At 48.5% G+C, this 24,849-nt stretch overlaps 2 protein-coding genes across 2 annotated transcripts; one reads left to right on the top strand and one right to left on the bottom strand.

The window, feature by feature from the left end:
- Positions 1-5,415: 5,415 nt before the first annotated feature.
- On the top strand, positions 5,416-10,540 carry CD72 (CD72 molecule). The gene is made up of 7 exons (XM_006886940.1): positions 5,416-5,497; positions 5,602-5,709; positions 6,168-6,239; positions 6,742-6,831; positions 7,160-7,495; positions 8,485-8,630; positions 10,532-10,540. Exons 1-7 carry the CDS (start codon positions 5,416-5,418, stop codon positions 10,538-10,540), a joined length of 843 nt encoding a protein of 280 aa, XP_006887002.1.
- Positions 10,541-10,714: 174 nt separating this feature from the next.
- On the bottom strand, positions 10,715-15,447 carry TESK1 (testis-specific kinase 1). The gene is made up of 10 exons (XM_006886817.1): positions 15,102-15,447; positions 14,864-14,985; positions 14,720-14,768; positions 14,001-14,147; positions 13,268-13,350; positions 12,998-13,088; positions 12,708-12,791; positions 12,466-12,555; positions 12,209-12,323; positions 10,715-11,900 (listed from the first exon to the last, which is right to left on the bottom strand). The coding sequence occupies exons 1-10, from the start codon at positions 15,318-15,320 to the stop codon at positions 11,014-11,016; spliced, it is 1,887 nt and encodes a 628-aa protein (XP_006886879.1). The 5' UTR covers positions 15,321-15,447; the 3' UTR covers positions 10,715-11,013.
- Between the last annotated feature and the right edge of the window lie 9,402 nt (positions 15,448-24,849).

Raw genomic sequence — 24,849 nt, 5'->3', positions numbered from 1 at the left:
TTTTCTGATATGCCTACCCCTAACACCCCTGTTACTGTGTCAATACATCTCCTCCTAGGTCTTCCTCTCTTGTGCTGTCTCCTCTTCTGTCCAAACATGTCCTTCTCCAAGGACAGATCCTTCTTGGCAACATGCCCTAAGTATATCAGATGGCAGAGGGCTGAGGATGGGATGGGGAGGTTAATCATAGGGTCATGCAATTTGATGTGGGTGGGGGTGAAAAAAATGGGAAAGATCCTGGTGTAAAAAAACAATGTATTCAAACTTTGTAAATAAACCAGTATGGAAAAAAAATATTTTCCTCTAAGGAACCAATTGGTTTCACCCTTTCCAGGACAATCCTGTTTGTTCTTTTGGTAGTCCAAGTTATGTTCAATACTCTTCTCCAACACCACAACTCAAAGGCATCAATTGTTCTTCTGTCAACCTTAGTCATTATCCGGCTCTCTGATGCATAGCAAATAATTGCAAACACCATGGCTTGGATCAGGTGCACCTTAATCTTTAGACTGTTGGTTTTTAGCACTCTGAAGAGGTCTCTGACAGCAAATTTTCCTAATACAACTCATCTCTTGATTTCCTGAGTACCAGTACCATGGGTGTTGACCGTGGAACCAAACAAGCTGAAATTGTTATCAATTTCAATCTCTTCCCCATATATCATGGTTCTTTCAGTGGTGAGAATCTTTGTCTTCTTTTTTAAAAAATTTTGTTTTTTAGGGGAGCTCTGGTGGCCTAGTGGCAAGAAGCTGCACTGCAATCCCAGAGGTATGCGGTTTTCGAATCCACCAGATGCTCTGCGGGAGAAGGAGGGGCAATCTCCTCCCGTACCAGTCAGATCCAATTTGATGGTACACACACACAAAAAAATAATAAAAGAAAATTAAAAAAAATTTTTGTTTTTTGTGTGTGTACCAGTCAAATCCTGACTGGTACAGAAGGAGATTGCCCCACTTCTCCAGCAGAGCATCTGGTGGATTCGAACCACATACCTCTGGGATTACAGTGTCACTTCTTGTGAATCTTTTGTCTTCTTGATGTTGAGTTTCAATCTCTACTGAACAATGCAGTCCTTGTTCTTCTGCAGCAAATGTTTCAAGCCCTCAGTTTTGGCAAAGCAAGGTTGTGTCATCTGTGTAACAGATTATTGATGAGTCTTTCTCTAATCTTAATGCCACGTTTCTCTTAATAAAGTCCAGCTTCCTGAATGATCTGTTCAGCATATTGGTTGAAAAGTTATGGAGACAGGATGCATCCCTGATGCACTCCATCACAGACACTTTGTTATCCTGGTTAGGAAAAGATGCTGTTTCTCAAAGACTTAGAAGATTAGAAATAGAATCTGACTTTCAAATTTTAGGAGATATCTTTGATTTCCTAGTGTTCACTGGACTTCTACCATGATGAGTCCTCTTCTGCAATGAAAAGTCTTTCTAGATGAGATGCCATAGCTTCTAGACTCTCTCCTGTTGTCTGTCTCTTTTAACACCCCATTCCCTGTAATAGGCAGTGGAGAGGCCAGATGCGGAAAAGAAAGTACTTTAGGATCTCAGATGATTATATTGTTGTTAGGTGCCAAGTTAAGTACAATTTATTGTGACCTTGTGAACAATAAATCGGAGCCTTTTTCTATCCTGTGTATTGAAAATCTGATGTCAGGGACCTGACAAAGTATTGAGAAGCAATGATATCAGTTTAATGACGAAGATGTGCCTGATTCAGGTCATGGTCTTTTCAATCACTGTGCATCTGAGATCTGACAAAGAATATGGATAACAGAAGAAGAATTTATATCTTTGAGTTATGGTGGTGTAGAAGAGTACAGGGTATCTGAAAAAAAGAGTACTGAATATCTCATGGACTGCCCAAAGAACAAATAGGTGTATCTTGGAGAAAGTTCACTAACAGTGCTCCTTAGAGGCAAGGACGGCAAAGCTTCATCTCACATACTTTGGGCATGTTGTTGAGAGGGGCTATTTTTTGAAAAGGGACATCATGGTGGAGGATCATCGAAAGAGAGGAAGACCTTCAACGAGATGGATCGACATAGCGGTTGCAGCCATGGGTTCAAGTGTGTCAGAGATGATGAGAACGGCACAGGGTCGGACAGGGATGATGACAGTATGGTCCTGGAAATCAGCAGTCTTCGGCTCTAAAATATCCTAGGTATTTCTGATAGTTGTACTTGACATCCAAAAGAAATGTGAATGTCAATTATTCCCAAGATCCCACAAGATGTACACATAAGTAAGCGGAAGAATCTCATGTTTATATCTACTGACCAAAAAAGTCTGTGATGGTCTGAAACAAAGAACGCATGATGTCACATGAGAAGACATGTGATCATTACCAAAACAGCCAGAGGAGAGAAACAGAACCAAGCCTGGTCAGGTCCTCTAAGGCTGGAGAGTCAGGTCCTCTAAGGCTCCCTGGGGCAGCTAACCTCATCCTAGCTCCATCTGGGCAGTTTCTCTTCTGAAATCTCTCCAAGAACCAAGTTACATGGATGCCTATTGACCCTCTTTCAGAGTGCACCCTGGGAGCTCAGTCTTGGCATTTTACCTGGCCACGTTCACCTGTGGTGCCCTGGTGGCATAGTGCATAATGCATCATTGGGCTGCTAACTGGAAGGTTGGCAGTTTGAACACACCTGTGCGCTCTGCAGAAGAAAGAGAGAAGTCGTCTTCTCCTGTACAACTTATAGTCTCCAAAACCTGCTGGAAGGTCACCTGATGGAGCTGGAGCCAATTTGGTAGCTGGGAGGGCTTTTTTGTTTGTTGCTCTGTGTTCACTTGGATGAATCAGTCTTGAATGATTAGGATATTCTCTCTCATTCTTGGGCTTTAGCTATAGTTTATGGGGCTTCAGTAAGTAATCCTGAAGTTGGTACACATACTGCTGTGTGTACACTCACCCACCCCCTCCAGCCCACGGATACACGCACACCACGCTGCCACCAGCTGCTCTACACGCCCCCACTTATTCTCACAGCCCCCTGAGGCCTCCAGGGAGTCACCAACATACAGTGTCTGTTATCTGGGGAAGGCCTTGGCAGGGTGCCCAGGGATGGGTTGCTGGAAACCTTAACCAAGCAGAGACGGTTAACAGCTGCAGGGACACCTTAGGGAACGTGACCCTTACGAATACATAAAGAATCTTTGGCCATGACTTTTTAACACTTTTTAACAAATCATATATAATGCCCTGCCCCAGAAACAAAAACAAAAAACCCACCAGCTATCACAGACATCCTTCGACCCACTAGAGTGCTCAGTGTTTACTCTTCCAGACAGACTTTGATAAACATAGATGCTCACTTCACACAGACACTCAGGAACAGATCACGAAGACCTGGGAGCATGAGCGTGCACACATGCCTCTCTCTTCCTCAAACACATTACACAGATATCTTAGTGGGCAGCTTCTGTGGGTTGGGGGTCTCTGCTAAACATCACAAAATAAAAACTGTTAGTTTGAGAGAAAGCTCTCTTTCCCCTTCCGTTTACCTCTCCACAGCTGCAGAGGGGGTTGCTGGGGGCGTGGATGTCACACACTGGGGTGGGGGTTTCCCCACCCCTACCCCTTGTCGTGCACAAAGCCCCACCTTATGCCCAGAAGTAGGCCTTTTTAGAGTTCTTTATGCTTCTGAAAGTTGGACAATGAATACAGACGCCAGACTTGATGCCTTTGAGTGTGGTGGTGGTGGAGTGGAGCCTGGACTGCTGAAAGAGCAAACAGTCTGTCTGGAGGAAGGGTATCCAAGGTTCTGCTTAGAGAGACGAGGATGGTGAAACGTTGTCTCATACTTTGCGCATCTGATGTTAGACGGGATCAGGGATCAGTCCTTAGAAAAAAGATATCATACTGGGCAAGATTGAGGGTCACATAATGATAGGAAGACACTCAAGATGGATGGACGCAGTGACTGTAACAGTGGGCTTGAACATATCCGAAATTGTGAAAGGGGGCAGAGTGGTGCAAGGCTCAGATCTGCTGTTTATAAGGTCGCTATGAGGAGTAGTTGACTTGATGGCACCCCACACCAACAACAGAGGAGTAGAAGAATGGTGGGGAGCATCTCCATCAGCATTCTCCCTCTGTGGTTGTCTCTCTGTCCTCCATCAGCCAAACCCTTCCCTTCTACAAGTGCCTCTTGGCCACTGGGTCCTTCTCAGAGCTGAGTGTGAGAGGACAATGTTGAGAGTGTGTTTCAAGGAAGAGCTTTACTAGGAAACTAAGAGGAAAACCAAAAGCAAAACCAAGAACATACAACTCTTGGTTGGACCAGAGTCTGCACCCTCAGTTCCCAGCTTAGTTTCACCTCTGTTAGGAATCTGCAGCCTTTCTTCATCTCTGGACAACATCTTGTTCCCCACTGATGCCATCCACCCTAATGGGTGCATAGGAGATTTGCTTCTTCAGCATACAATCTGGAAGGCTGCTGTGCTGAGCTCCCAGTGGGGTCCCTCATTATCACCCCAGCCCCTGCCTACTCTCAGGCCTCTGCTTCCTGGCCCCACCTTCTGGATCCTGCACAATAGTTCGGCTGCAGCAGCGTGAGAGGATGTCATGAGGCTGGCAGGGGCAGGATGGGGGCAGGAAGGGGTTGATTTGTTACTGGGGTGGCAGGGCAAGGCTATGAACTCTTGGGTGTTTTTAGAGGAGAAACCACTTAGTTCCAGGCCCCCTGCATCCTCTGGAAGGATCTCAGCATTACCAGAAAAGGCCTGTGAGTAAGAACTTCCCTGTGGAGGGGAGGGGGGTGGTTTCTCACCAGCAAGATGGAAGGTGGGCAGTTAATGTGCCCTGGAAGCCCCAAACTATTGGGGAGGTGAGCTCCACCCCATCAAGAAACTCCTTTCTAGGAACCCCTATCTGATGGAAACTCCAGGATGGTAGGGATCCAGGGGCTCCTGGTCTAATGGAGACAATAAGGTCCTACCCTAGAGCAGGGACTCAGCTTCTGGGGGCCAGTTGGGCACAAATAATTCTGACTCCACAGGTCTCGGTGGACTGGACAGTCAGGAAGGGAGGAGGCAATTAAAGCAGCAGATCAGGAGCCCAGCATTGCCAAAGTGGGTCTGAGATACATGAAAGGAGAAAGAATAGGATATGGTCAGGCCAAAATAGAGGCTTGGACTCCCAGACCCTACCCCCACGCTCTGGACCTCAGTTTCCCCTGCTCTGTGCCCCCTGGCCTGGGCTAAGGGATGTCTTCTGCTTCATTGAATCCATCTGGTGAGGACTTGCTCACATCTTCCTCTTTTGTGACTGGAAGTCACAGGGCAAAGTTATCAACTGTTCAGTCACAGAGATAACACAAAGCATCCGAGTACGGACAGAAGAGTAGCAAGCGAGCTCGGGGCCAGTGGACTAGAAGGTGGGAGACAGGTGGGTGCAGAGGCCCTCAGGACCATGGCTGAAGCCATCACCTATGCTGACCTGAGGTTCGTGAAGGCGCCTTTGAAGAAGAGCATCTCCACCTGGCTAGGACAGGGTAAGAAGGGTGGGCCAGCTTCCTCAACTTTGTCTGTATCCCTCCTTCCTTCAAGACTCTTCCACACCTGATTCCCATCATGGTCCCTTTTTACTCCTCTCCAGACTCAGAGGCTTATGAGGATGGGGAACTCACCTATGAGAATGTGCAAGTGCCCTCGGCTCCAGAGGGGCCAGTGGGTATGGCTCCCCCTGGATTAGAGAACAAAACAGGTACCCCACACCTAGGAATTGAATGTGGGAGCTGTGTCTGTAGCAGGAGAACTAGGTGAATGGGCAGAGAATCAAGATGTCAGGGTCAAGGTGGGGGAGCCGGTGGGGAAGTGAGGGCTCAGGGGCAGGGCAGCCCTGTGGGGAAATGCGTTCTGGTGGGCGTTATGGGGGAGGTGAGAAGGTACAGGAGAAGGATGGGAGGAATTCTATGGAGAGAGTATGGGGTGGGCAGAGAAAGTGGCCCTGAAGTAGGTGAAAAGGAGGCTCAGGGAGAGACGAGAGGTACCCAGAGAAAAGATAAGGCCAGAGTCAAGAGGGACAGTCCCTGCAAAGATGAGCAACTCTGGCGGGTGAAGGGGGTGCCCTGGGGCTCCGGCTGCGGATGGGAGTGGGTGGAGGGGAGGGGAAGAAGGGCCCAGCGCCGCCCACCAGCTCGCTAGAGCCTCTGCTACCTGCAGGGGTCAAGCCGGAGCCACCACCTGCGGCCTGGAGCTCCGTGACGTCAGCTGCCGCCGGGCGGGTCATCCCCCGTGAGTGGCGTCTGTCCCCCACGCGCGTGACTTCGCTTGGCCGCCTGAGGCCTTTTCCCCCGCGGGGGCGTCTCCCAGCCGCTGTGACATCCGGCCGGCGAGGGTGGCTGTGGAGCGGCGGACGCACGTGGGCCGCTAGTGGGGGCGGCTGGGCTGCAAGCCTGGTTGGGAGGACCCTCGGGACGCAGCCCTCCCGGAGCCTTGGCGTCCCCCCACATCTCCAGTCCCTTTTCACCCATTCCTGATCTCCCATTCCCTTATGTGGGCCCAGACTGCTCAGCGACTCTAATTCATACCGCCCTCCACCCACCCTGTCTGACAAGCCCCGGCTTTGTTCTGAACACTCCCTCCCTGTCTACGAATCATTCCCTCAACCCTACAAACCTGCCTTAACCCCCCTCAGCCGTACACTGCTGTTAGGAGTGCTTGTGAGTCCCCCCTCCCAACTCCCCAGGCTATAAATTCCCTCCTGACTGCCCCCTCATCCCACTTGTTCCCCAAGGTTGTGCAGCCTACACGTGGTACCTCCTCCTCGGCCTGGTCCTCACCTGCCTGCTATTAGGGGTGGCCGCCATCTGCCTGGGAGTTCGCTGTGAGTCTGCTTGTCCCCCACTTTCCTCCCAGGCAACCTTTTCCTGTTCCCTTCACAGCCACCCTTCCTCAGCAGGGCGCACGGTCGTTCCCATAAACCCTTAGCTTTTGGCCTGGTTTCCAGCCAAGCCTATTTTAAAACGCCTATCCTCCTCAGTTGTCCTTACCCTACCCAGTACCTCCTTAAGCTTTAAGCAGTCAGACCTTACATTTCAGCTCTTTGTGCATAAGAAGCATTAAGAGGGCTGATTTTGAAGCCTTGAGACTCGGGCACGTCTGGTGAAACTGCCCTCCAAATAATTTTTTATCATCAAATTATGACCAAACAGACCTGCAGGTGTCTCAGCAGCTCGGACAAACAGACAGTTTTCTGGAATTTACTAATAGCAGCCTCCACAGGCAGCTCTACCTAAAGATAACCCAGCTGGGGCACAGGGAAGAGGAGCTGCGGGGGTCGAGGGAGAAGCTGACCCAGAATGAGAAAGCGCTGCAGGTGGAACAAGGGCTTCGCCAGTCCACTGAAAAGCAATTACAGGCCTGTGAGTCTGAAAGGGAGAAAACACAGGAGACTTTGCGAAGGGAGGAGGATCAGAGGAGCAACTTGGAGCAGAGGATCAGCAGCATGCAGAACACACTGAAGACTATCTTCCAATGTTCCCCACCAGGTATCTGCTCTGGGGAGAGCTGGGAGGGATCTGTGGCAAGGATGGATTTTAAGAGAGGAGATATGAATGGTGGAGCTAGGTCTGTGTATGCTGGGTCAATGAGCTGTTGGAGAAATGGAGTAGTAGACCCCAGAGTGGTGGCTGACATGACCTTTACAGGAAGAAGGCTGAGACTGTGCACTGGACTGGGGGGGAATCATGCCAATCTGAGGCAGACCCTATAGGGGAGGGGAGTGTGGCAGCCAGCAATCCACCACACTGTGCAACACAACATGATGATACTCCTGGTTAATCTGGTATGACCTTTGTGTCAGGGAATCTTCCGTTTTTGGATGTGAAATTGGTTGGTTGCAAAATTCTTTTTATAAGCTTCAGAAGGTTAGAAAACTTTTTTCTTGCAGGTTTTCCTAAAGATAGGTTTATTTATTTAATTAAAGCTTAAAGACACTGCTTTAATTAGATTATCCATCCTTGTATGAACAGTGCTCAGGCCTTTCGTTCATAGGGTTGCTATGAGTCATGGCACCTAACAACAATCCTTGTTATGTACCATTGAGGGATAAGCATCTCGATAGAGTATAAACTGTTGAGGGAAGGGCATTCTCACACATGTATGTGACTCCCAGTGATCTGAGTGGGGAATCCATCTATTTTGAAAATGGGAACACAGTCCCTAAGGATGTGAGAGGAGGATATACGAGGCAAGGCTGTGCCAAAGCAGACTTAGCATTTCCTCTCATTGTCATTGAGTCAGAGAATCAACTTTCAGTTGGGCCCAGGTGGGGTTTTCAGAGGCTGTAAATAACACTGGAGGAGACTGCCCATCCTTTCCCTGACTGAGGGGCCAGTTATGGATTTGAACCACCTGAGGGGAACCCTTTAGTGCAACTCCCTACAGACTATGCCACCAGAGCTCCCTAATTGAGTGACTTATCCAAAATCAGTGCTGAGACCTAAGCTGGGCAGTGATGTCACCCTCTGTTTTTTAGAAATCTGCTGCCCTGTAGGATGGCTTCTGAGGAGAGAAAGATGCTTTTATTTTTCACCTACTCAGAGAACTTGGGAAGACAGCCGAAAATATTGTCAGTCTTTGTCCTCTGACCTGGCCGTATTCAAAGATGTTAACTATTACCAAGTAAGGATACCCTTACCCACCAACTGTATTGGGTTTATTAGATGAAGTATGGATTATGTGGCAGTGCACATCTGGCATGCATACAAAGCTTCCCCTTCCTCGTCTATGTAGATATTGATAATCTATCATGATACTTTTTACTTCTGAACTTGCAAATAGCTTGTGCTTCTCAACACAGTGCTCCAGGTGGCTCTACTAACTGACAAGTAATTGGCATGAGAGTTGAAATGAGTCAACAGTCTCGAAACTGTTTCTCATCCTTCTGGTCAGCTCTACTTTTAAGGGCTATTTAACAGTGTTACAAGTGTCTTAGGCTCTCATGGCCTCTCAATAAAAGATATCCATACTTGGTGGACTGAATTTTAGGGATTCCCTGTGACCAGAAAAGCCCACCATATAACCCCTTTACCAAGGGTGGCAGAGATTCTCCTCTAACTAGGTGGTGAATCAAAGGGTGAACCTACTCCTGTATGTAAATATTTGAAAAACACAGGGACAAACTTTTTTACCAAAACTCATAGGCATCCTTAGTGTTCATTTTCTTTCTCATTACTCTCCACATACCTTGTCTGAATCTTTCCCCTAGGCAGTCTCCAGAGAAACCATACGTCAGATTTTGCCATCACGTGATGATTCAGGTTGGGTTGGCCTCTATGTCAATAAGAATTGGCAGTGGATTGATAACACATCATACTTGGAGTAAGTTTGCTAGACTTTTTGTGTATTTTCAACTCCATGTTCCCGTCCTAGAGGTATAATAGAGATTTCCTCACCGAGTCCTATTTTGGAAGCAGTAACTGATCTTTTATCCATTTCTTTGACTAGTAACTGGAGCAATCTTGTGCTTTATTCTATCCCTGACACCTAGTAGTCCCTGGCATATAGAGTTTTTTTTGTAGTAAGTTAGAACCTATGCCATCTTTTTCTTCTCTTAGAAACTGACGAGTTAGCCAGAGTTTCCCAGCTGATGATGAACTTTGACACCTATCCTCTCTATCCCTTGACAAAACTGCCTGAGATTGTAGTTTCTCCCTTGGGGCCACACTGGGTACTAAGGCTGCCCGGAGAAAGTGAATAAGAGAACCTTAAGAGGACCAAATTCAGTGACCCTGAGGCAGAGTGGTGGTCATTTCTTAGGTTCTCTAGCAAGTTTTTAAGATTTTGGGTGACTTTCCCCTTCCTAGTCCTAAAGCCTCTCTGGTTGAAGTCTAGCCATTGGTCTGTGAGGCACACTCAGGTGTGGTCTGAGTCTGGGCAGTGGGATTAGGGCAATTAGGATGTGGGTTAAGATTTATGCAAGAGCAAGTGGTGGAAGGATGGGAAAGAAGGGCCAGAGCTGACTCTAGTTCTACTGTACCAGTTACAGCAGTTATAGCAGTTACAGCAGTTACGGTTTTTCCAAACGAAGCCCACCATGTGCTAAGATACAATCTAATTGGCCAGAACTGCAGCCAGAGAAGTGTTCAACTCCACTCCCCTGCATCTGTGAGATGGCAGCCTTCAGGCATCCACATAGGGACTTTTTGCACTTTTGAGGTGGGTAAGTACAAAGGATGGGGATGAGGTAGGGAGAACTCAGGGAAGAGGGGTAAAGAGAAGGGTCTCCGACATCAGAGGGTAACCTGGTTCCTGAGAATGACAGTTCACGGCCTCCAGAGACCTGGTCGGCTATGTAAAGAAGGGCTGGGCAGGGAGATGGGTAAGGCCTGCCACTGAAGGGAGGTGGGTGATGTGACTGTCCAGGGGCCTGGGAAGGAGATAAGGTAAAGTGGTTTGGAACTCTTAGTTGTCAGCTGTGGAGCTCACTGCTGTTTCATTCTTCCAGATACACCAACAAGAGCCCCTCATTCCCAACCTCTGGCCTATGGATCTGTGATGACCTCCATTCAGTTTTCCCTCAGTGTGCCTAGCCAAGGATTGACCCATGTCTGAGACTTCTTCCAGCCAGCCTGTTGCCTGCTTGAAACCCTGTCCCAGAAACAGGACTGTTCTAGTCAAGAAGCCACTAGAAGGGACTTTGGCCTCCCCAAGAACCTCCCACAGCAAAGTGGACATGGGGTGGAGGGCGCATGGGCTGAGTGGATAGGGGCAGCCCGGAGCCAGCCAGGCAATTTTATTGAAATACTTTTAAATAGTTTGCACGTGGTGTTAGTCTCGTGTGTCCGCAATGCTGTGTCTGGTTCAGGGATCCCCACGGGAGAGAGAGCCCAGGGACTTGGACAAGACAAGAAGTGCTCGATCTCTTGAGTCCAAACTCAGACTCCCCTGTATCGGGAGAAGGGCTAGTCGCCCATTTGGGGTTGGCACTGTCCAGCATTTGTACTCTGTCCTCACAAAGTGTCCTGAAGTCCAAGTTGGAGACCTGAGACCACAGGCCCCATTGCTAAGAGCGTGCCCCAGGCAGCTTCAGACTGGGTGTGGGTGGCTTGGCATGGTGCCCTCGGTGGCAGAGGAGACTGCCGGCCTCACAGTTCAGGTTGCGGTAGCGGGCAACAGCTGGTGTGGGGCGGGGGCACATGGACAGGAAGCCAAAGCTGAAGGGGCCGAGGCAACAGCCAGGACAGGGCAGCCCCTCATCAGGCTCCCGGGGTGCTGAAGGAGGTGGCGAAGGTTCTGTCCGTTCCAGAGCTGCCGCCCGGGGCAGGCTATGCTGAGCCCTGTTCCAGGGCTCCCCAGCCCAGCCTTGTGGAGAGTTTACTACTACAGCTGGTGGGTTGTTATTGAGGGGAAGTCCTGATCGGGGAGACCAGGGTTGAGAGGCAGAGGAACACGTGCTGATGAAGTTGTCTGTGGCCACGGCTAAAGGCAGCTGAGGAGCTGGTCCTGGGGGTTCTGGCTCAGGGCTGCTGCCCTCACACTCCATACTTTCTTCAGTCGAGGGGCCTGTAGGGGGAGGGCCAAGACCTGGCAGTGCTGTTTCCATACGTCGGGGGAGCTCAGGAGATGAGGGCAAGGAGCGGCAGCGGCGGGCAGGTGTCCCAGGCTGGATCACGATCTCTGGAGTAGTCACCAAGGGCGGGTGGGTAGAGGTCAGTGGTGATGGTGGTACAAGGGGCAGAGGGGTGACTGGCTTGCTGGGTGTGTCCAGAAGCTTGATCTTGCCACCCCTGAGGTCTTCCCGTAGTGAGAAAGGGTTGACTCGAGTAAGACTGTCCCCCCAGTTGGGGGGTGATCCTGGTGATGGGGGCAGGAAGAGGTCTGACCGGCTTCGGGAGAGCCGGGGGTCTGGCCTGGGAAGTGTGGCAGAAGGACCCCCTCTTAGATGAGACCCTGCAGTGCAGAGAGAGAGGTCTGTGAACACTGCTGTCAGTATGTGATTACAGCTTCTCGAGGCCTCTGTATTCTACAGGAGGTAGTGGGACTAGAGCCAACTGCATGCTTTGGGAGGTGGAGGATCTAATTTTCAGGCTCCCTTTATTTCCTGCCTTCTTTCTTTCTCTCAGGCTCTACTATTACAACACTATCATCTTTGAGATGCCTCTTGCCCCACCCTTCTCAACTAATATATCTCAGCTCCCCGAGAGAATTCCTTGTGTTCTAAGGAGGAGGTCAGCTGGGTCAAGGTCATGCTCACTTACCCTGGTTGTATGTCAGCGGAGCCCTGATGACAGGGGCTGGCTCAGGCAGCTGCTCGAGGATCCATTCCAGGTGTTGGGTGATTTCAGTGAAGGGGGCACGGGCACTGGGTTCCATCTGGGTAGGACAGGGTAGCTTCACTAAGTGCTCCCAAACAAAGGTCCCTGAGTTTTCCTCCTTCCACCTGGGACTCGGGGCAGCTGCGTCAGCCCACAGTTAGGGGTGCAGGTAGAGTGGGAAGGGTAAGTGAGACTCTTACATTGCAGCAGTGGATGGCCAGGAGCAGGAAAGGCAGTGGGCAGTCATCTCCCACCAGGGTTCGGAAAGCTGGCACATCCAGACCAAAGTCCTAGGGGACAGCAGAGGGGAGAGGCCTGCAAGTTAGCCTTCCTTGGGCTCTTCGTTCACCCTTCCATCAGGACGCCCACCTCTAGGAACCCTCCTTGGTTATGAGCCACCCTGTATGGAGATCTCCTTCCTTGCCAAAGCAGACCCAGTCACCTCTGTACGGGGCAGGTAGTCAGGGTCTGCAGGTACTCGGGCGATGAGCTCACAGAGGACAATCCCAAAGGCAAAGACATCAGCCTGGGGTAAAAGACAAAGTCAACAAGAGGAGGTAAGCCACGTACCAGAAATATGGGGGAGTCTTGGCAGTTTTCATGCATTGGGTGTGGGATTTTAGAGTTTCCTGAATATGTGGCAGGGTTATTGAAGGGCTTAGGTTAGGCCACTGTGAGAATATTCCAAAAGTCTCTGGAAGGTTGTGATGATCTGGAGAGTTGGTGTCTCACCTTTTCGTCATACAGCTCACCCCGCAATACCTCTGGAGCCATCCAGTATGGGGAACCCACCACAGCCAGTGGCTCCTTCCTTGCCCCTTCCCTGCAGGAAGAGGGGCAGGGTGGTCAGAATTACCCTACTCAGGCATCTCCCCCAAACAAAAGATGAGATGAAGTCCTTCCCAACCCAAGAAAAACATCCCTGAGTGTCTAGCATTTTAGACGATTTACTTAGGTAGGGGTCCCCCAGGAAGTTTAAAGGGACAAGGATATTGACCTTACCTATACACAGGAATCTTTTCAGCCAGCCCAAAGTCACCCACAACAGCTGTGAAGCCTTGGTCTTCCCGTCGGACCAGACAGTTCTGAAGCAGAAATAGCATCCCCATCTACATATCTCACCTTCTTGCTTTTCTGGACTCACACACACAACCCTGCTATTCCTGTATAACCCTAAACCTATCTGATCTTCCGGTTCTTCGAAGTCCCCCAAATCTCTAATCTATCACTTAACCCCTTAAAGTGTCCCCAGCCCCGCAATATTCTTCAGTGTCTTGTCCAAACGCCTATATATATTCAAACATCTTAATGTATCTACTATTCACATTTTGACATCAATAGGTCAGTTACAACTTGTTATGTGCCGTTGAGTCGCTTGTGATTCATAGCGACCCTATGTACAACAGCCCTAAACTCTGCTCTGTCCTGTGCCAATCGCACTGTCTCTGACACTCCCATCCCAATTATCCCAGTCACTGAATCAATCCACCTCAGAGAGGGCCTTCCTCTCCTGCGCTGTCCCTCCACCCTCCCAAGCATGATGTCCTTCTCCAAGGACGGGTCTCTCCTCACAACATGTCCAAAGTATGTTAGAGCCTCAGAATCCTTGCTTCCAAGGAGCCACCCGGTTTAACCCTTTCCAGGACAAATCTATTTGTTTTCCTAGCAGTCCATGGTATTTACAACTTAACAGTCTCAAATTCCCTGCTTGCCTCCTCCCACCTGGCCAGCCTACCTTAGATGTCAAGTCTCGGTGGAATACACCTTTGGCATGAAGATACCGTAGGCCTCGGGCAATGTCCAGAGCCAGGTGGAGCCTGATAGGCCAGGACAGGGGCTCAGGGGAGCTGAGCAGCTGTTCCAGGGTTCCCCCATTCATGTACTAGTTCACAGAGGTAGAAGGGGAATGAATGTCAAAGCTTCAGTGCCTGCTCTAAGTCTCATTTATAAGCCAAGATAAATAAGGATCCCAGTCTGTGCTCTGAGGGTCCCCCATTCATGTTCTAGGACTGCCTTGTTCAGTCCAGCAGCCACTAGTCATGTTCTCAAACTCGTAAGTTGTCCAGAAGAGACTTTTCCTTTTCTTCTCCTTCAGAGAAGCTGATGAATTCGAACCTCCTCCCTTTGGGTCACCAGAGCTCCCTCCGCCTATTTACAGTATATCTAAATAACTAAAATTCAATAAAACCAAACAGTTCTTCAGACACATCAGCTACATTTCACATGTGGCTAATGGCTACTGTAATCAGACAACACAGAAAACACCTCCATCACTGCAGAAAGTTCTATCTGAAGTCACAGTTTCTGGGGATACAGGGCTAGCTAGACCTGTTGCTCAAGGGGAATTCAGGACCCCTTCTCCTGGAAGGTCTCCTTATCCCTCAGTAGTAGATCCACCTGTCCTGCAGACTCCTGCACCACTTAGAAAGGTGCCCCTTTCCTGCCCATCCTCACCTCTGTGAGAGCGTGCAGCTGCCCCTGGTGTACACAGACGCCCATAAACCTGGAAAAGGATTAGAAGAGAGGGGGATAGGCCGTCAGAGGTCTGGCCGTTCCCACTCTGCCTTTCACGGGGCAAGCAGCTGGGGCTTCGCTCACCTCAGGATGTTGGGATGACGGAGCCGGTTCATCAGCTGCACCTCGCGTAGCGTGTTTCCCCGGTTACTGGGGAGCCTGTTCATCTTCAGCACCATGACTTGCCCTGACTGTCGGTGTCGGACCTGGAGGGTGACAGGTTCAGGGATTCGTGGGCCACTGCCCCCTCGCTTTCGGGTACCCGGTTCCAGCTCCCCAAGCTGGCTGGGCCCCGCCCCTCTGCCCTCTCCTCGCGTCCTACCTTGTAGACCTCAGAGAAGAAGCCGGCCCCGATCTTCTCCGCGCAGTGGAAATCGTCCACACGCGCCAGGCTGGACACGGCGCTACGGAGAGCCCGGTAGGAGGAGGGACGGCCCCGGCCCGGGCCTCCGCCTGTGGCCCCCGGCCCTGGGGGGCCCTCCCCCGGCGCCTCGCCGGGCCCGGGCCCAGGGCCCCGCAGTGGGGGCCGTTCTCCTGCCATGGCCGGGGCCCAGCCCGGGCCTGCTTCACATGGCAGGGTCTCCAGGACCCAGGCAGGCCGCACTCGCCATGGGCTCGGGCCGAGCCCGATCCTAGGCGCCGGAGCTCGCGTTCCTGCTCCGAGAATGGACGATGGGGATCCCGGGCCCGCCCCCGCCGCGTTGTCTCGCCGGGCCCGGGAGGATGCTGCTCGGCTGGCTTCAGGGCCTGGGCCCAGGCTGGGCGGCGGTGGTGGCAGAGTGGGTCGGGGCGCCGGCGGGCAGGCGAGCTCCCCGCAGGCGGAGGCGGGCGGGAGGGTAGCGGCTGCTCGCAACGCCGCTGGGTTCAGGCTCCGCGGCCTGCCGGGGGGCGGGGCTGGGCCGAGCCTCCGCTTAACCCTTTCGAGCCCGGCCTCCCGCCAGCGGCCACGCCCCCCAGGGACACACCCCCAACCGGTGGTCGCCCGCCCGAGCCAGTGGGTGTGGGCGTTGGAGCCCGAAGGGCTGATGCGAATGAGGGGCCGACTGCTCGAGTGAGTGTCTTTTAGCTGCCCCGCGAGTCCGTCCTTCCTTCCTACTGTCCTCTGAAGGTCGGGGTCGGGAAAACTGTCCTGTGAATCAGCAGGACAGAAAAGTACACCCTTCAGGCTCCTCCACGATGAAGAGTGCCCAGCAAGCTGCACTTTCCCAGCCTCCCCCCATTTCCCAGGCCTTTCGGATTCTACAACCGCAACCTCTGGTCGCCCTGACCCCTCCGGACTTCTCCGGAGGGTGGGACTGCCCGGGATTACAGTGAGTCCTTGGCCGGCCCAGACCTTGCGTGGCTCTGCCTCCCCCTCCTCCTCACTCCATCCCTCCTGCCCCGAATAAAGTTGAGATTCCTGTCCTTCCAACTAGCGATCAGCCTGGACTTGCTCTCTATTTTGATCATCTCTCCGATGAAAGAAACCTCTACCTTTAGGGCACCTCCTTCTTCCTCGAGAACCCCACCCCTTAACAAGTCCCCGCCCCCTCAAAGAACCCTTGTCCTCGGAGACCCCTTTTTCAGTCTGACCCTGCCACCCTCACGATGAAACACACGCCCTCAGTGCGACAACCTCCGCTCAGCGTGTTCCTCCTCGCAGGCCGTGTGGACGCCCCGGAGTGACTCCATCAATCATTGTGACCCCTCCCCTCGAGCCGACTCCTCCCCTCAGTGTGGCACAGTCCTTAGCAGTGTGACACTTCTTAACAGGTTCCGCCCCTCATCCCGTAGGAATCCAGCCGGCCCTCTGAGCTGCAGTTGGCCCTTTAAGCCGGCGCCGGGTCGAGTGCGCACGCACTGGTTTGGGACTCAGCGCTCTTGCCGTACCTTACGCTTCCGGTTCTGTCGCCGCCTTTCCCAGCCTCACAGCGGGTCACCGCGAAGTAGCCAATCACCGCCAGGAGCTGCGTGACGTCACAAGACGGCTGCGGGTGGAGGCGTTGAGGAACGGCGAGCAGCCTGCCCTCTAGAGGCCAAATGAGGGGGCTGCCTCTTCAACTGAGACAAGCAGAAGGAAGCTTGATGGAGGAGCCAAGGCTTGATTTTTTTTTTTTAATTTTATTATTTTTGTGTGCGTGTACCGTCAAATCAGATCTGACTGGTACAGGAGGAGATTGTCCCTCCTTCCCCGGCAGAGCATCTGGTGGATTCGAACCATGCGCCTCTGGGATTGTAGTTGCAGCTCCTTGCCACTAGGCCACCAGAGCTCCCCGGCTTGATTGTTTTTAAGAATTTCAAACTAGGGTAGTTTTATTGCTGTGGTAAGATGCAGAAACTACTGTGATAGTAGATGACCGCCTCGTAAGGGTCAAAGATTCCCTTTGTTGACATGTAAGCTGAAAAGACCAGTTATCAGAAACTCAGTTTATGACAAAGTACAGTTAACCCCACCCCACCCGCTTGAGTGGTTTTTTTTAACAAACAACCCCCACCTGTGGTAAATCCCACCCTGATTGATCAACTGCCATGAAGTGGAATTCTTCTTCTCTGTAAGAGCACAAGGAGTTTTCCGCATTCCTGTATCTGAAGTAACCTATAAGATTCAAATACGTTTCCAGACTGTTACCCTGAGCTATAGCTAGCCAGTTGAAGGTGGACAAATACCCAAACTACTGTGGATGGCCAATCATGGCGTGTATGGTTGGGCAGGGGAGTAGCAGAGGTATAAAAGGAGGGGCAGACATCAATTCAGGGCTCTCGGCTGGATGCTGCTGTGTCAGCATGCGGGAGCGGGGTGGGGGTGGGGGGTTCGAGCTCGAAATAAACTTTGTTAATTCGGCTAATTGGCTCGGTGATCTTTTTGGGGACTTGCTCCGTTACATAAGCCATCCTGAAGACTGTAGTCTAAGCTTCATCAGTGATTCCGGACTTCATTTTTGCAAGCTAAGTTGTATATCGAAGGTTGTTGAATCTTCCTTCAATCTTGATGCCACGTTCAGCTTCATAGAGTTAATCCTCTGAGATCATTTGCTCACCATACAGACACAGTGAAAGGATCTAACCCTTTTTTTTAAATTTGACTCTTTTCTTAGTGAGACCCTCCCTTACAAGGAAACTTTGTTCAGTCTGACCCTGCCACCTTGAGGGTTAATCAGAAGTCCTCAGTAACTCCTCAGTGTGTTCCTTCTCACAAGCTGTGTGGCCAATCCTTTTTGGTGTCAAGCCTCATCTCCCTAAAAAATAAAATAATAAAATAAAATGAATAAAAATTAAAAATAAAATAATCCCTCATTGCTGTAGAGTCAGAACTGATTCATAGCTGACCCTCCAGCGGGTTTTCAGAGGTTGTAAGTCACATGGGAGGACATTGCCATGTTTCTTCCTAGAGCAGCTGGCGCTTTCAAACCACCAGAGAGGTGTTGCTTTTGGGTTAACAGCGCGACTCCCTACCTTCTAGGCCATGTACTGGACTGCTAACCCGGTTCAGATTCATTCCGCCGCTCAGCAGGAGAAAGATAGGAAATCTCTTTCAAAGATTTATAGGCCGAAACCTATTATTGTCTGTCTTGAGCTGGAATGGACTTGATGGCTATGGGTGGCTATTGCAAAAGAGCTTTGGTGATGCAAAAGTTAAAGCATTTGATTGCTAACTGAAAGGTCAGCCACCACCAGAGGCTCTGCGCAGTCAGCTTCTGTAGATTTCAGCCTTGGAAATCATGTAGGGCAGTTCTCTGGGTTGGAATCCATCCGATGACAATGGATTTGGTTATTGTGAAGAGAATAAAGATGGTCCAAAGTGATAAATGATGCTTTGGGGTCAAAAGAAGACCAGATGCTGACGATACAGTGATTAAAGGAATTTTCCACAATGGTTTGGAAAGGAAGCATTGGGAGAATAATATCCGCCCAGAGCTGAATTTCCCCCCACCCCTTGCTGCTAATCATTAAGTTTTTAATGGGCTATTACTTCAGAAGTGATAACAAGTCCAGTTTCTTGGTCTGTTTTAATCTGGAAGTTCTGCTAAAACCTGCCCACTGTAGATGGAGAGGAAGACCACCAATGAGATGGATTGACACAGTGGCTTCAGCAATGGGCTTGAGTGTCTCAGAGATGCTGAGGTTGGCACAGGATCATGTAGGGTGCAGGTTGGCTGTTCATAGGGTTGCTGCGACTCATAATAGCACCTAACAACAACAACAACATAGATGACTCTACTGGTATAGCTTCTAGCATCACAGAGCACACAAACCACCACAGTGAGACAAGCAGATGGGTGCTAACTCACTCAGAACTAAAAAATGGTTGCAGAAATACATTAAAAAGAATACTGTCGGAAGTTCAACCTAGATTCAAAAAAGGATACGGAAGGAGGGGTATCGTTGCTGATATCAGATGGAGCCTGATGCCAGATAAGTCTTAGTCAGAAGCAGAGACTACCAGAAAGAGGTTTACCTGCTTTATTGATTATGCAAAGGTATTTGACTTGTGTAGACCATACCATATTATGGATAACATTTCAAGGAATGAGAATTCTAGAACACTTAGTTGTGCTTGGGTCAAACTGCTACATAGGTCCAGAAGGAGTTAAAACAGAACAAAGATATATTGCATGCTTCAAAATCAGGACAGGTGTATGTTAAGGTTATATCCTTTCACTGTCCCTGTTTATGTGTATTTTGAGTAAATAATCTGAGAAGATGAACTGTATGAAGAGGAATGTAGCAACAAGATTGGAGGAAGACTCATTAACAACCTTTAGTATGTAATCTTGCTTACAGGAAATTACATCTTTAATTACTTACAGATGATGCTTAGAATGTAGTCTTCAAAATGGTTTACACCTTAACATAAAACAGAAATCCTCACAATTGGACCAATAAACAACATCATGATAAACAGAGAAAAGGTTGAAGTTGTTAAGGATTTACTTTTATTTGGATCTACACTCAGTGCCCATTGAAACAACAGTCAAAGAAGCTGGTGATGCATTGCACTGGCAAATCTGCCATCAAGGACCTCTTTCACTTTGAGGACTAGATTGTGGCTGATGGAAGCCAGGTACTTCACTTGCCTCCTGTGTAAAAGTTGGACAGTGAATTAATACTGAAGAAGAAGCAATGCCTTTGAATGTGGTGTTGGCAAAGCATCTTGAATATAATACAGACTGCCAAGAGAACAAACAAATCTGTCTTTGAAGAAACCAGAGTGTTCCTTAGAAAAAAGGACAGTGACTCATCTCACATGCTTAGGGCATATTGTATCAGAGGTCTGTCCTTGGAGAAGGAAATCATGCTTGGAAAAGTAGAAGATGAGCAATGGAGAGGAAAAGCATAAAGCAGATGAATTAACAGAATGAATTTAAAAATGGGTTTACTCACAGCAGATTGTGAGGATGGTGCAGGACTGGGCAGGGCTGCTCTCTCTTGTGCTAGGGTCACTGTGAGTTGGAATTGACAACATAATTGTGTGTTAGCTGCCGTTGATTCAGAGTATAGAATTGCACCATAGAATCTTCAGGTACTGAAGAGCAACAACATCAGCCTGGAGACTAAGGTGCGCCTGATTCAGGCCATAGTCTTTGCAATTGCTTGATGCATCAGAGAACTAGACAATGACTAGGGATGATAGAAAGAGGATTGATGCCTTTGAGCTGAGGTGCTGGAGAAGAGTGCTGACTATACCGTGGACTACTAGGAGAACAAACAGGTTTGTCCAAGAGAGGTGAAACCTGGATGCTCCTTGGAGGCAAGGCTTTTGAGATTTTATCTCAAGTGCTTTGGGCAGATAACCAGGAGGGACCATTCTTTGGAGAAGGAGATCATGCTTGGAAGGATGGAGGGACAACGCAGGGGAGGAAGACACCAAATGAGATGGATTGACACAATAACTCGGATATCGAGGGTAAGTGTGTCTGAGACAGTGAAATTGGCTCAAGATAGAGTTGTTGCGCATAGGGTCTCTATGAGTCATAGTTGACTTGATGGCATATAACAATAACAACAACATGTCACTAAGTGTGCAGGCCAGGATGTGAAAATGTGTGAGTGCATGTAAGCTGGTTCCTTTGCTTTGTCCTCTTACCCTCTTAATGCCTTAGATTATGTATTATTATTGGTATTTATTAACATTCGTATAATAAACTTTATAAGTACAAGGCATTTATGCTTCATTTATTTAAGTACAATTGCACTAATTTAATCAGACGGGCTCCTATCATTTACCCAATTGTGAGAATTACTATGGTTGATGATAGTGAGTCCTAGTGGAGGAGCCTTGGTGTCTGTCTTAAAAAGGTAGTCGTGCAATCCTAGTAATTTCTTTCCTTCTCCTTCCTCATAATTTCTAACATAGTTGGGCCCATAGTTGCAGTCGTCATGTCAGTCCACCTGGTTGAGGGTCTTCCTCTCTTCAGCCGACCCTCCCTTCACCTTTCCAAGGATGATATCCCTCCCCAGGAAATAGTCTCTCTTAGCAACATGCCCAAAGTATCTGAGACAAAGCTTTATCATCTTTGCCTCTAAGAAGCATTCTGGCTGCACTTTGTCCAAAACATTTCTTTTTCTTCTTTTGGCAGTCCATGGGGTTTTCAGTCCTCTTTTTTAGCACCACAGCTCAAAGGCATCAATTCCTCTTCTGTCATCCTTGTTCATTGTCCAGCTCTCAGATGCATACCAAGTGATTGGAAGAATCATGGTCTCGATAATCTTCAAACTGACATCATTGCTCCTCAGTAATTTGGAGAGGTCCCTGGCTGCAGACTTTTCCAGCGTAATACGTCCCCTGATCTTCTGACTTTTAGTACCAAAGGTGTTTATTATGGACCAAGTAAGATGAAATCATTGACAACTTCAGTCTTTTATCCCTCTATCATGATGTTGCCTATCAGTCCAGTAGAGAGGATTTTGGTTTTCTTAATGTTGAGATGGAATCCGTATTGAAGACTGTGATCTTTGATCTTCTGCTGCCGGTGCTTCAAGTCCTCATCGCTTTTCAGCAAGCAAGATTGTGTTATGTATATCACACAGGTTGTTGATGAGGCTTCCTCTGACCCTGATGATGCCACATTCTTCTTCATAGAGTCTATCTACTTGAGTGATTTGCTCAGCATACAGACTAAATAGGCATGGAGAGGGGATACAATTCTGATGTGTAGCTTTCTTAACTTTAAACCATGTTGTGTTCCCTTGCTCTGTTCACACAACAGCTTTTTTCTTTGTTTCTTTTTTTTATTTTCTCTAGACATAAGTTTACCATGAGCACAGTTAAGTGTTTTGGGATTCCCATTCTTCTCAAGGTTAACCATAATTTGTAATCAAAACAAAAATGATATTGTGGTAACTTTGTGGAGGTAGGAGTCTGGGTATGAAGGAGGTTATAACAATAGTTCAAGCATGATAGAATGAAGCACTGAGCTAAGATAGGGAAAGAAAGGAGCAAACATTTGGTTAGTATTTAGGGGTTAAATGGGAAATTGCTTGACTGATTATTATCTAAGGTCAATCAGCCTTGTGGATAAAGGACTTTAACTAGGATAATTTTGAGATATCTAGTTTAGGTGACTAGGGGGCTCTGGTGGCCTAGTGGGTAGGGAGCTACTCTGCCAACGCAAAGGCAGGTAGTTCAAACCTATCAGCTGCTCTTTGGGAGAAAGATGGAAAATCCTTGTGTGATATACAGCTTCTGAAATCCCGACGGAGGGTCAGGTATGAGTTCTGACTTAAAGTCAGTGAGTGAGTGAGCGAGTTTAGCTGACTAGGTGGCGCCAACAGAGATACATAATCTAGGGAGTGGACAGATTGGGGGGGTGTCAGTAGATGATTGTCATAGCAAAGGGGTGATAGCGGAGGAAACCATGAAGTGGATGCAGTCATCCTGAAAGAGAAATAAGCTGACCTGAGAATGCAGAGAATGTCAACATGAAGTGTGGGTGGAGGACAAGAGGGAGCCTGAGCGCAAACAAACTGGGAGAGAAAGTAGAAAGCCAACCGAGAGTCTGGTGCCAAGAAATCCAAGGCGTGCAGACTTTAGGAAAAATGGAATAATTAATAGCATGAAAAGGCACAAGGGATCTGCTAAGTAATTTTAAAGTTAGACAACTGAACAATCCTTTTGTTATTTTTTGTTGTCTAAAAGATATTATATACGCACATACATAGAATAAGTCCTTAGTTTGCAGCAGTAAGATCATTTTATTGGAGTCTCTGGAACAAATTCTGCTGCCATACCTTAGTTTTACCATTTTCATAAGTGCGCTACCATTTTGTTTAACACTAGGAATTTTAGAGTATAAATTATAATAACTTTTGATTCTCTTTGCAAAATCAATCACTTGGCCATACCTTAAAAAGGTCAAAACCTCAAGTTAAAACTGATTCATAGTTTACGTCTATTTGATTTCTAAGGCTTCAAATTGCCCAGGAGGAGACTGCCCATCTTTCTCCATCAGAGCCACTGTTGTTATGTGGTGTCGAGTCAGAACCGACCCATAGCTGACCCTCCAGTGTGTTTTCAGAGACGGTATATCTAACAGGAGGAGACTGGTCATCTTTCTCCCATAGAGCAGCTGGTGGCTTTGAACCGTGTGCCCTCGGGATTGCCATGCAACTACTTGCCACTAGACTGCCAGAGCTCCCTGTTAGTTTGAGCTGGACAATAGACAAGGATGACAATTGATGCCTTTGAATTGTGGGGCTGGAGAAGAGTGCTGAATTCCTATGGATAGCCAAAAGAACGAACAGGTGTGTCTTGGAAAAGGTGCAGCTGGAGTGCTTCTTGGAGGCAAAGATAACAAAGCTTCATTTCTCATACTTTGGACTTGTTGCTTGGAGAGGCTATTTTCCCCTTTTCCAAGGGGAAAAGGATATCATGTTTTGAAAGATGGAGGGTCAGTGAAAGAGAGAAAGACTCCCAATGAGATGGATCGACACCGTGACTGCAGCAATGGGCTCTGTGTGTCAGGAATGGTGAGTATGGCACAAGATAGGACAGGATTCTGGTCTGTTTAAGGGCTGCTCTGAGTTCATAGGGAGCTCTGGTAGCCTAGTGGCAAGAAGCTGCACTGCAGTACCAAAGGTATGCAGTTCAAGGGCACCAGTTGCTCTGTAGAAGGATGGGCAGTCTCCTCCTGTGCAATTAATTGCCTCTGAAAACCCACCAGAGGGTCAGTTATGGGTTGGTTCTGACTCTATTTGTATATGACAGCAACAACAAATGAGTTTATAGGGTTGCTATGAGTCATACTTGACAGCATCTAACAACAACAAATGGCAACAAAATGAATTTGTTTGCTAAAGCCAACAAAGAAAAGAGAAGCCTGGCAACCTGCTTCCCTAGAGTTACAGCCAGGAAAGCCTTGTGGAGTTCGGTTTTACACATGGGTCACCGAGTCAGAACTGACTTGCTGTCAGTGGAACTCCGTATTAAATCCCTGGTGGTCTGATGCCAAACAGGCCCATAGTCTCCGGCTAGCATTACCACTGGTCCTCCTTGTTGTTTTGCCACCACCGAGATAGCCAGGTTAACTTCAAATCAGGTAAGTGCCTTTCAGCACCAGCAGTGAAGCTTCAAGGCGGTCTTGGTGGGCAAAAAGACATGTATGTTACATTTTTCTTGAAATTTTTCTATTGATTTTATTTCCTTCTCTTAAAATTAAAAAAAAAAAGTATATATATATCTCAAAGTTAAGGCCCTGTTCCTAGAATAACCTGCATGAGGCCAAGCATGGGTAACTCAATCAATCACTTTAATTATGATGCATACTCTTGCTTAAGAAATGCCTGCTGTAGAGCTCATAGGAAGAGGGGTGCAAAGGTTTCTTTTCTTTTTTAAATACTAGTTTATTTAAAAAACTTGACTACATTGTTTTTGAGAACAGATTCTTCCAATTTCCCTCACATCCCCCCATCAAATTATACAAATTCATGATTAATCCTTCCCCCCCTGCACATCCTCATCCCTCTGCTTCCAGCCTCTCCCACCCCTCTTGGATCCTTATACTCATTCTATAATAATGGTTTTATACAATATTTGTCCTTGTGGGACTGAGTTAGTTCACTCAGAATTGTACACAGCTTTAGTTTGTTTGGTT

Source organism: Elephantulus edwardii, unplaced genomic scaffold (genome assembly GCF_000299155.1).
Source record: "Elephantulus edwardii isolate Elephantulus edwardi_28Jun2011 unplaced genomic scaffold, EleEdw1.0 scaffold00052, whole genome shotgun sequence".
Lineage (NCBI taxonomy): Eukaryota > Metazoa > Chordata > Mammalia > Macroscelidea > Macroscelididae > Elephantulus > Elephantulus edwardii.
This window is presented reverse-complemented; position numbering and strand designations above follow the sequence as displayed.